This window comes from Paralichthys olivaceus, chromosome 3 (assembly GCF_024713975.1).
Source record: "Paralichthys olivaceus isolate ysfri-2021 chromosome 3, ASM2471397v2, whole genome shotgun sequence".
Taxonomy (NCBI): Eukaryota; Metazoa; Chordata; class Actinopteri; order Pleuronectiformes; family Paralichthyidae; genus Paralichthys; species Paralichthys olivaceus.
In genome coordinates, this window is record NC_091095.1 from 11,954,869 (window position 1) to 11,966,743 (window position 11,875).

General features: G+C 40.7%; 1 protein-coding gene across 1 annotated transcript; it reads right to left on the minus strand.

Annotated features, from left to right (window-relative positions):
• Nucleotides 1–60: 60 nt before the first annotated feature.
• Nucleotides 61–11,754, minus strand: lpar3 (lysophosphatidic acid receptor 3). The gene is made up of 3 exons (XM_020081407.2): nucleotides 9,905–11,754; nucleotides 8,318–9,062; nucleotides 61–4,337 (listed from the first exon to the last, which is right to left on the minus strand). Exons 2-3 carry the CDS (start codon nucleotides 9,057–9,059, stop codon nucleotides 4,009–4,011), a joined length of 1,071 nt encoding a protein of 356 aa, XP_019936966.1. The 5' UTR covers nucleotides 9,060–9,062; nucleotides 9,905–11,754; the 3' UTR covers nucleotides 61–4,008.
• Nucleotides 11,755–11,875: the final 121 nt, after the last annotated feature.

Sequence of the window (11,875 nt, forward strand, 5' to 3'; positions counted from 1 at the left end):
ATCTCTGCCTACATCTGTTTTCCACCGAGATTAGGAACAAACCAAAAAAGACAGGACTTCTTAACATCTGGGTAATTTAATTGGCTTTTCAGGAATGCGTAATTAGAGCACAGCTGTAGAAAAAAAGGGCTGCCACAGCAAACAGTTTACAGTTCATGTTTTTTGGGGGAATTCAAAAGCCAGTGTGGCCAGCGACACTCACGACAGGTCTACAGAGGGATCTGCCGAGGACATACAGCACTATCTTAATAGAAACCACATGACTTTACATTGAGTCAAACAAAACGTCTTTACATGCTATAGATGTGACCTTTCCTTGATGTATGTCGAGTCATGTACGTAATTGCATTTAAAAAAAAAAACAGCATGACAGGGAAATGCAAACATCTGTGGGTTTGTGGCTGTGAAGAGTGAAAGGGTTTGGACGACAGGTTTGCATTTCATTCATGCCAGCTTAAGTTAATTAGAGGGGAGGTTTGAATCTTAAACAGGATTGAAAGGATTTATGGGAAAAGCAGAGAAGCTATGTTTACAGTGTGCAGAATATATTAACATCAATTTTAAAAGCTGGTTAACATTGAGATGTGAGATACATGACTATGGTGTTTATAACCTACAAAGCATGTGTTAATGGTTAAATGTATTTTTGTTTCACCTTTAGACTACAACTTCGCTCATTAAAACATTTGAGAGGGGTGATATTCAAAGGTTAAATACAATTAGTGTCAGAAAGGCAAAGTGTGTCTGTTTGGAGATATGTGTGTAAAAACAGGAGCTTCTGGGTCTTCATTTTGATGCAAAAAAGGGAATAAACTAAAGCACTGTTCCAGAGCTGTGGAAAAACTGAAAAGTATTTATTATTGTGGCTAGTAAATACAGATTTAAAAAAAAATCCATCTACTCATTACGGCATACTGGCCTTCATCAGGGTGACTAACCAGAAGTAAAGGAAAAACATACATAGGCCTGGGAAATATCGGGAAGTGATGTCATAGTCTAATGATGTGTTTCCAGGTAGAAGCTGTAGTGTGTTTAAGATGCCACACGTGGATCTTAGATGAAATAAAATAAATATGATGTGAAACAAACTTTGTCTTTTACCGATGTACAGGTTACTAACGTCGGCTAGCTAGACTTAGCCGGGCAGCAAAGACACAATAACATAAAGTCACAGGTTCTGCTTGGGGCCTGAAGGATTGGACCAGGATATTACATCACAATTGCAACATCACAAGGGGATAGACAGAGCAGGCAACTCAAATAGTAGGGAAAAGCCACAATTAGACAACGTGCACACTGCAGTGAATGACCCAGCACTAAAATATATACAAATACTGTATAAACACCACATTAAAGAGACACTTACAAGCCTATATATTACATTATTCACACTGAAAAAGGCCAGTGTGCATAAGCCACACTAATTAAGGCCTAATTTCTCTAATTTCCACAACAAGACTGCCTTGGTTTATTTACTTTTTTTACACCAAATAGTGTCAAGTTCATTGGAGAAAGCTTTTTTCGGCAGGTGGGATGGGGGGGCACTTTCACTGATGCAAGTGGTTTGCAGCCTAATTAAGTGGAAACTCTTGTTCCTCCCACTTCAGAGTAAAGTACTTTTCCTCTGGATCTTTGTCCAATTGGAGACGGCTTGATTTGAAAGAAAAGGTCATTCATCAACTGGCCTGAAAAGGGTAAATAATCCTGAAGTGGCAGCTCAAGAGCGTCGGAAATCTCAGGCAGTGGGACGTCATCATTTACTGACCGTAGAGCGAGTCATGTAATCAGAGCGTCCCATAATGATTTCAGTGTTTCTTTTGTTAGAGCACCGACATTTGAGAATGTAGGCTTATACCAAATATAGTTACTGACAGTTTCTTTCTTTAAAATGAGGAGACTCTGTCAAACAGGATCTGCAAGTAACATTATGGGTTGGTTGTCAGGTGGCAAGTTGGTGGTGTGTTCTATTTTTTCGAAGGCCACAGCCGCTCCAACAGCTTCGTGAAGCTGCATTAAATAATGTGCAGGCTAAGATGCTCACAGTGACTGTGTTTGCACAACAATGCAAACACAGTCATATGATGCATGCTAAACACAGCCTAGGCTGACTATAACTGATCATGAACTAAAGTACTGGACAGATACAAATAAACTGACAATGACAATAAGTTCTTCCAATTCATGCTGAGAAGGACATGAATGTCTGTGCCATGTTTTTTCTGTTTTCTTGAGCTAAGTTTCTAGCAGAAGTCGAGCAATTTCACGAGACAAGTGAAAACACTCACTTGCTGGAGGTGTTAAATGATACGTTAGGGGTTTGCTCCCATCAGCAGGATTCCTCCTCTGCAGATCATGAATGTCTGTAAAGAATTTAATGACCAACCATCAACAGAAGTAAAGATATTTTAGTTCGGAACATAGCGGTGGTCTGGTCAAACAACTGAGCAACACAGACCATGAGCCCTACTGCTGCAGAGGCTAAACATGTCCTGATTAGTGAAAGACAGAAAATATAATAAAAGTTGAGGATTTAGTCACAATCTGTATGTTATTATTATTATACATCATAATAATACATTATATATATATATATATCATTTGACCCTGAACTTTGAGTAAATCATTCAACCTGATGTTCATATAAGACAACTACACAGTAAACGTCATTATAAGCCCTGTAATGAAACTAATCTCCACACTGCAGCTGTTTCTCTATCATGTTATTTCATTAAGAGAAAACAGACACATTGTACATGTTATATCTGAAAAGAAAAAAGAAAAAACTAAAAACTAAAGTTGTTTAGCAAGGTCACTTTCATGATTTTAAACAGTTAAACACATACAAGACACAGACACAGGAAATTCTCAGGAAAACCCTCAGTTCAATAAAGGAACCCCACTGAAGCTGTAAACCTTTCCACACACATCTCTAATATGTGGCCTCCTACACTCCCAAGAAAAGTCTTAAAAGGCGTCACAGCAGGAGCAGCATTCAGTCATATGCTCTTTAGTTCCTGTACATACACAGTGTAGGCTGAACTTCCAGCAGGAATCCAGTGTGTCGCAACACAATTTTTTTACAATCCCTCCACTCTCTGGGCGACAGAGCGACAGCAGTGAGTTCAGTGGGCTGAGGCGGATGTATAACATGCTACAGGGTGAACAAGTTTGCCTGACTACAGTTCTGCAGGTTAAATTTCTGTTTGCTTAGATGAGCTGATAAAAGAGGAGAGCTGGGTCCAGAGAAGAGTGATAGCTGTTATCTCTTCCCCAAAGGCAAAACTGACTCATAAACCAAAGGATTAAATGGCCAATAATATTAGCATGCTCACTGTCAAACAGCTGAAATGACTTGTTGCAGAATATATAAGTCCATGAATTCAGGACAGCAGTGTACAGTAATTCTTACTGGGTGTTTTAAAAAGAAATGAAAAAAATGATAAAACCACGCCTTATTCACACAAACATCAAATTGTATACTACCTGCCTATAACCAAGTGGCTTATTTGACTATAGTTCATCTTTTGAAGAGACAACAATTTATTTTGTGGAAAATTTGAAATTAACCATTTTACTTTTAGGTAAAAACAGAAAGGTATGTGCTGTTATAGTGGCTTCTTTCTTTAGTCATTGGAGCACAGGGTCATCAATAACCTACAGGGATGAGGAGATGATGATGGAACAGCATCAGCACTCTCTCATTATATGGAAGTGGGAGTCAAGTTCAAAAATGAAAAAAGAACCTGGAAATATTAATAAAAGCACCTCCTTGCATCCATTATTAGTTTTTATTAGTGCATTTAAGTCTCTTAGCTCCACCTCACCCCAGCCTCAGCTCTAGAGCAGTTAACCTGCAGCGTCTCTTCAAGTTCAGTATTTCTAATCTGAGGGCAACAGTGGAGACAAGGTGTGGAGCTCCTCTTTCTGTCAACTCCAATCTGAATCTTCAAGAAAGGTACGTCCAGGCAACGCTGGCCAGAAAAAAAGACTCCTCACAAGTTCCATTTTTCAGGTCTTGAGGATTCCCTGATCTTCATTCTTCATCTCCTCTGACGGTGGCTGACTGTTGCCCGTGTCCTGGCCGGAGCTGAGTGGCCTGGCGTTGGCCTTCGTCGAGCGCTGCCTCCGTGTGCCGTTTCCGATGCAGCGCATGAGGTTCTTGAAGGTCGTCCACATTTCCTCATCCTTGTAGGAGTAGATGCAGGGGTTCATGACGGAGTTGAGTACGGCCAGCAGCAGCAGCCAGGGTTTCAGTTTCACGACGTTACAGCTCTGGCAGTTGAGGCCGTCCAGCAGCAGGACGACCAGGCCGGGGGTCCAGCAAATCACAAAGGCCCCTACACGAAAAATAACAGAGGGCAAGTCACACAGATTCTTCTAACACTTTTTCCAACAGGTTTCCTTTTTTGTGCATGTGTGTGACTGTTTTAGTACCAATTTACAAAAAGGCTGTTTATCATTTTCATCATTGTCCTGCAGGACTATTTCTTAACTCAGCAATCTCTTCCTGCTCCTGGCCAGTAAATAGGGCCAAGATATAAGTCAAACTAGTATGCACACCTCCCCCTCAAGCTCCATGAATTATTCATTGGGAAAACAATGAAAATGTTGATCTTGCAATGCATCTGCACTAAAAATCCTCTCTGACCCAGACCACATCCTTCCACCAAGTTTCGTGTTAAAATCAATAAACCAAAGAACAAATAAATGGACATGGTTGAAAACCTCCTGGTAACCAGAAAAGCCACAACTTTATTGGAGCTGATTTGTTCTCTCCATATCTGCGTGTGTTCTCCTGCTTCCTCCCACAGTCCAAACACATGCAGACTGCGGTTAGATTCATTGTTGACTCTAAATTGTCCTTAGGTGTGAATGGTTGTTTGTCTCTGTATGTCAGCCCTGCAATATGCAGGCAGCCTGCCCCAATGTCTGCTGGGAATGGCTCCAGCTCCCAAATAACCAAAGGATTAAAGGCAGATAACGGATGGGTTGATGAGCTGCACTGATCTATAATTTAGAAGAAAAAAATAACAGAGAAAAGCAGCAAATATTCACATTTAACAAGCTGGAACTGATTCACTGATCACTTGTTTTAACATCAGACTTCGTGTTCGTGTATTCACCCTGTTCCTGCTCCCGCCACTTGTCATTCTTATGAGAACAACAGACTCAGCTCAGATGGGTAATAAAAAGTTGAAGACTGTTTGAAAAAGAAATGAGTATGTATTTGGTGGTTTCATGTACTTCCACTAATGAAGATATAACACAGAATGTACTGTCATTACGTTAAGAATGGTAACTGTGCTGTGTTTAATGCTGAGGCAGCTAATTAGTCAACTATTTCAAACTTGTTTGGGCACAAAACAGAACTACAAGGAGATTCAGTGGAGCTGAAAGGAAGCCACAAGCTGAGACTTGCCTACACCACCAGCACGTCTGCGGCTTCAAAACTTCTACAGAACAAAAACAAGTACTGTTCTACACACATTATACACACCCCTTCTTCATTTGGTTATATGGATACATATAGATAAACACAGAGACATTCTGGTAGAAATGTTGATCTACGCCTGAAATTAAAAAAGTTTGCCACATTTTTATAGAGAATTCCCTTTTTGCACAGTTTTTTTTATCCAGCCTATGTCTTTGTCTTTGATGGAGCACATAAATAAGGAACTGAATGGAAATTGAGTGAGAACCCATTCAAAGGACTTTCACTTGCATTTTTTTCATGTAAGCCACACGTTTAAAGTAGAGTTTCCTCCTCTTTAATCTCAGATGAAGAAAAAAAGTTCTGAGAACACATTTCGGGCATATGTTCCTTGTGCAGCAGTGGCAGGGACCCTCTGGGAACATATAGAGCAAGACAATTCTTAAATACAAAGAAAAGCAGCTTAGACAGACAAAAAAGAACAAAGTAGTAGAATATCATGTTGCTCAGGACAGAACGAGGTCACATCGAGGTGAACTAAACACACACTATTGCAAATCATGTCAATTGTAAGAAGAAAAAATTGGAATCAGTCTGATGCAGTTTTATGAGTCACGACAACAAACTCCTACTAATGATATTGTACCGAACTAGTTCAATAAATAGCAAAGCACAAATGTAAGGAAGAGATCAAAAGAGAAGCTGTTTCTTAACTGTATCTGTTTAAACATTTAAGTAACTAAATCTTTGTTTTAAGTGCAAATTTACATGCGGTCGTCCTTTAGTTCAGGCTGAACAGTGACTGTGTCCGATAAACATCTCATCCAGCGCTGAACTGGTTTGTCCAGTTGCCATTTCCGCCTGAGCAGGCTGCAGTTCACCTGGAGACTCTACATCTCTCAGACCTGACTACACCATCATATTCATCACACTGATGATTTCTTTAATTTTGCATTTGAGTCCATATCACAGCCGGTAAACACAAACACAAATATTCTGCTTCTGTTCGATTTTGTTGAACAATCTACTTCAAAAGCTATTCCTCCTCCTCCTTCATTGAAAAGTCAACAATTCTTTCATTTGTTTCATCATCTTTCAAATTTATCCCCCTTAACACAAAATACTGAAGACTGAAAAGTTGGTTCACTGGACTTTTTTAAGTTTCCACATCACAGTTGTGCAAGTTGCATACTAGATGATGAAAATTCTGCTCGCATGTCTTAAACTAACAATAAAGGTGAAAACAAAGCAACTTTCGTCTGTTAGAAAACAACCTTCAAGTTGAAGATGACGAGGTCAAAAACTAAGTGAAGCAACAATAAGCAAAGCACTTCTTTTGAGTGGAGGGACACTTTAAAAGATCAAGAGATAACAGTTGTGTACTAACACAAGCTACGAATAACGACATCTGAAAGCAATTGACAAGGTCCTCAAGTATAGGTTCGTCTTTTTTCTTTTTTTGGGGTGTAGGGAGGAGGGGACGTTCATTGAAGGCCAGTGTGGTGCGGTGCGGATGGTACGCCACACAGGCCGAGGAGCAGTGTCCTTGCAGGGAGAGATAATTACACAGCACTCTAGAATAAAGTGTGTGCAGAGGCAGACGGCTCCTACGCTGCAGCACACATGGAACAGTCACTAGCCATCTGTCTAGAAAAAGTGCCCAGAGAGACAAAGAACAATGGCTCAAAGATTATCCTGCAGAGCGGCTCTGCAAAATCACAACAGCACGACAATGATTGTATGTAGAGTGTATGAAAACAAAAAGTGTGAGTGTGGAGTCAGCACTGAGAGGAACTCGCTTCAGGGTCAGCAGATTTCCACAGTTGGATATTACAACAACCTGCGTGTTACACTTGCGTGACAGTTTGCAGTTAGATTTCAAGTTTTGGCCACACCACAAGGATATTCTGGATCAGCCCCATTGTGACTTTCAGGACATTAGCTGGGAGCAGAGGGAGCTGGGAACTGTGCCTCTATTGCAAGGTATCCTGTTGCAACACGTAAACAAAAGAGATGAGGGCTGGGATGTCTGGCTGCCTCATCACGTAGAAATACATGAGAAGAAAAAGAAGCTTCAGCACTTTTTAGATCTATAATTCTGGGAAATACAAGATAAGAAAAAATAGTCATGGTGCCAAAACTCTGTTGAGTAATCGATAAACTGATGAGTAAGCAATGATTCTGCCACAGGGATAAACAGAATAATCACAAAAATGCAACATTCTGGTTCCAGCTGCTGTTTGCACATAAACTGAAGACCTTTGGGTTTTTTGTGCATGTTTACTCTTTTTCATCCTGAGATATTTGTATCTTAATTTTGCTCAATTTTGTGTACATTGCTTGTTAGAAACGTCATCAACGCGCTCGCTCGCTCGCTCGCTCGCTCGCTGTTCATTTTCCAGTCATTTTCTTGCTCATTCTGACTTTTTATTTCTTGGGCAATTGACTCTGACATTTGCGTTCCCACATACAGCCCCTCCAAAAAATGTCAGGAAAATGTCTGGAAGCAGCTTCTGTCACATGGTAAAGATAATGAAACATTTATTCTTTGTAAAATTTGCTCTTATAAACATTAATTCTACTTTTAAACAATAATGACAAATGTATTAGCTGCATCACTGTAAATTAGAGTTTAGGTCAGAAGCACAAGACTACAAATAACATGATATACAGAGAAGATACCCTTTGCTGACTCCTCTTCTTCTCTTCTATTTAAGACTCTTAAAGATAAGGACAAGTTTTCCTTCACAGATAACAATCCTGTGTGTTCAGCATTGACTCTGTGACTTTGTGATAAACCCTGAACCACAGCTACTGACTCTTTACTAATGCAGGAGATGTTCTGTGTTGTAAGATCAGTCAAACACTTGAACGTGTGTCACTCACCAAGCACGACCATAACCGTCTTGATGAGCTTTATCGGGGTCCTCTTGCGGTTGATGGATCCGCTGGTGTGCGGCATGAGCACCGACGTCTTCCTCTTGACGTAGGTGTAGATCCTCATGTAGATGGCCACCATGACGAGGAACACCACCAGGTTGGACGCGGACCAGAAGGTCAGGTAGCTCCGGCTGAAGATCGGCGCCAGCTGCGAGCAGTCCTTCAGGTCGCAGATGCAGTTCCAGCCCAGGCTCGGCACGGCCCCCATGAAGATAGAGATGGCCCACACGAGCACAATAAGCAGGGTCACCCTCCTCTTCGTCAGGTTGCTGTGGACTTTAAAGTTCATGACGGAGATGTAGCGCTCCAGAGCTATAACCAGCAGGTTAGACAGCGAGGCCGAGAGGCTGATGTCCAGCAGACCCTGGCGGATAAAGTAGTCTTTGACTGTGAGTGTCCGCGACACCGGCCCGGTGTTGAACATGAGGTACACATACGCAATGCCTGCCAGGAAGTCAGCGGCGGCGAGGTTGGCGAGGAGATAGTAGAACGGGTAGTGGAACCTCTTGTTTGTGATGACAGCTGCTACGACCATGGCGTTGCAGACCAGGATGAAACAGCAGAAGAGCGAGCCCACCACCTGGACCACAATCAGATGGTTCTTGTTCCATTTATCGCTGGCGTTGACGTTGTCGTAGAAGAAGCCCATGGACTCATTGTAATGACAGCTTTGGTTCTGCTCGGCCATTTTCTGTGGAAAGAGACGGACATAGGAGGTGGAACCGTTTAATAAGAAGTTACCTTAACTCAAATGTTTTTACAGACTTCTACCTCTTCCTGACATTAAGGAATGCAGGCTGCCAATTATTGTGTTTATTAATTCATGTTTAGTCTATAAATATCAGAAAAAAACCCCACTGAGTTGAGAAGTTGGCACAAGCGTAGGTTTGACAACTTTGCTCAAAAAATTAATTAAACTATGAATAAATCACCAAAATGGATTTATTACTCTTGACTATCTGTCTATCAATCAATCCTTTAATTGTCGTAAACTGTCAAAACCTTTACGTTCAAATGCCTTGTAAACATTTCAAATCCAGTTTTGAGCCATTCGGTCGATGAAATAAAACTAGACGACGTTCAGTCTGAACTGTACAGCTTTACTACACTAGTTTATCACATTTTTTTGTTTCTCAAGGACAAATAACTTCTGGGTAAAGAGAGGCTTGTTGGCTGGAGTCCAAAGGCAAGTACAAATGCCACAATGCATGTAATGGAAATGAAATCACAATGAGCCCCATTACTACAGGCGATAGTGGCCATGGTGACATTTCTTGTGTGAACACATTTCTTCAGGTAAACTGCAACACAGAATTTAAATCATTTAAAGTGACACTTCTCCATGCGTCGAGGAGCCTGCTGCTCTTATGCAACTAACTTTTCCAACCTGAGCCACTTATTAACGACAGCAAAGAGGAGAAGAACTCACAGAGACACGAGATCAAGTGGAACAAAGACAAATGAACCAATATACGAAGAGGAGTCCAGGTGTAAACAGCAGAGAGGGAATAAAGTGTGTCCAGGTGAGTTTACCTGCGGCGGAGTGGAGCGCAGTCTGTGCCACGGTGCGTCAGGACACTGGAGGCTGCGAAATGCTTCGTGTTGAGTTCATGGACATGTTTCCTCGGAGCTGCTGAGACGGTGAAGTGAAGGACGAGACCGAGGGAAGAGAAGTGAAGGTGGCGGGACAGAGAGACGGAGAGGTGGAGAGAGGAGCGTCCGGACTTCCACTCCTCCAATCTGCGCGGTGACGCACAGGGCGTGTGCGTGCCACCCGGTCTCACGTGTGAATTCCTCCAGTTGACCGCATGCACAAACACACACACACACAGCTCAAGGAGGACACACACATTAGACATTTGTATTATTAACTTCAATGTTTTAAATTCATTAATTGTATAATTTTATTTGAAAGCAATAATAAAAACCACTTTTGTTTTTGAAATAGAGATTCGACCTACACTTCTCTTGCCTTTTTTAGAAATGAACTCACTAGTTAAACCTCTAAATCTCAATCTTTAAAAGTGACCAGTGACTCCAACTGCAAGAAAATAAATGCTTGCATGATCGGAAATGCAACTTTAAACATGTCAAGTCAGTTTACAAAGCTTTTTATAGGTGTTGTCTTAACATAAGTGTAGTCGAAGTTCACCAACTAAACAAAGGGCCTCTGTACAAAAATAATCAATTCACTTCAATGATAAGCATAACTCGGCATGTTATGTTTCAGAGGCCTTATATCTAAACTTGTGTTATTTAAAAGTAACACTGACGTTTGTTGACTCAAAGTAAACCAACAGATTAGTTAAATCCTTAGCGTGAGTATCCTGCTCTCGTTCTTTTACTGGGCTCTGTTTTAACCTGAACTCAAGTCGATTTGATTGGAGATATATATAGATATATTTTTTTTAATTCCGTCTAGACGGAATTAACCAAGAAATTCCCTAAGATTTTATAAATGCAGCCCAATGAGCAATAGAGGTCTAGAGACAGATGAACTCTTGTCAGCTCAAATTCAAGTGTTTAACAAAACATACCTGCTTTGATCATTATCAGGTTAATGGAACAGCAGTCACACTCTGAGTGGGATGTCGTGCTGCAGCTTGTTTTATCATCTTAACATGCTGGTAGATTTAACAATAGGGTTGAGTCATGCTCCGGTCCTGGTGATGTCATTAAAAACCCCTCTTTCTCAATCAGTTTGGCTCTCAATGGTTTAAATCACATGTCACAGATGCAGAATTATCTGTTTCGATTGGTAACAGAATATTTCCTCATCAGCCACAGAGTTCTTCTTTTGGACCACTTTTTTTCCTTTTTATGCTTCTATTATTGGAAATCCAATTATCAAATGGAGTCTCCTGTCATTGCTATTAAGATTATACAGGAGTTCCTCATCGATTACACCAGATAATTTTAGTCATTTGAGGAATTCAACTGAGTTTATTACAGCTATTGAGAAATGGATGTAATGTTCTGTCGATAAATTCAGAAAAGATTGAAGTAATGATCTCGGGCCCTGACCAACTAGCAGGCAAACTACAACCATTCACTGGTTCACAGCCAGAAACCTCTGATTCCCAAATTGATTTGAAGCCCTTGTCAATTAAATCTTGTGACTTTCATCTTAGAAATATTGCCAAAATTAGCTGCCAGTTGAATTAAGGATTGATTTTATAATTCCCTATGCTTAAAGCCAGAATGTAAGACATTACTAACATCAACTCTTGCTGGGTTAAGACTGGTAACTAAGGGTGACCATGCTTTTCCCATGAGGGCCTAGTGGCTCTAGATCTAGTCTGTGGAGGACAAGCCAGCACTAAAACCTATACAACCTTTTTATAGGAAATACTTTTAATGCCTGATTTTGAACTGGTCTTAATGGATGTAGTTTCTTCTTAATGTTTTTTTTGACATATTTTGTTCTGTGTCGTTTACTTCCCATATATTTCGTAGTACTTTGTGACCTTGTTTAGATTAGAGCTACAAAGTTTTATTATCATT

Excerpts from the sequence above, each read along its gene's own strand:
- lpar3 (XM_020081407.2), bottom strand. The coding sequence starts at position 9,059 with ATGGCCGAGCAGAACCAAAGCTGTCATTACAATGAGTCCATGGGCTTC. Across the intron at positions 4,338-8,317 it reads GACGGTTATGGTCGTGCTTG|GGGCCTTTGTGATTTGCTGG; the intron begins GTGAGTGACACA and ends TTTTTCGTGTAG.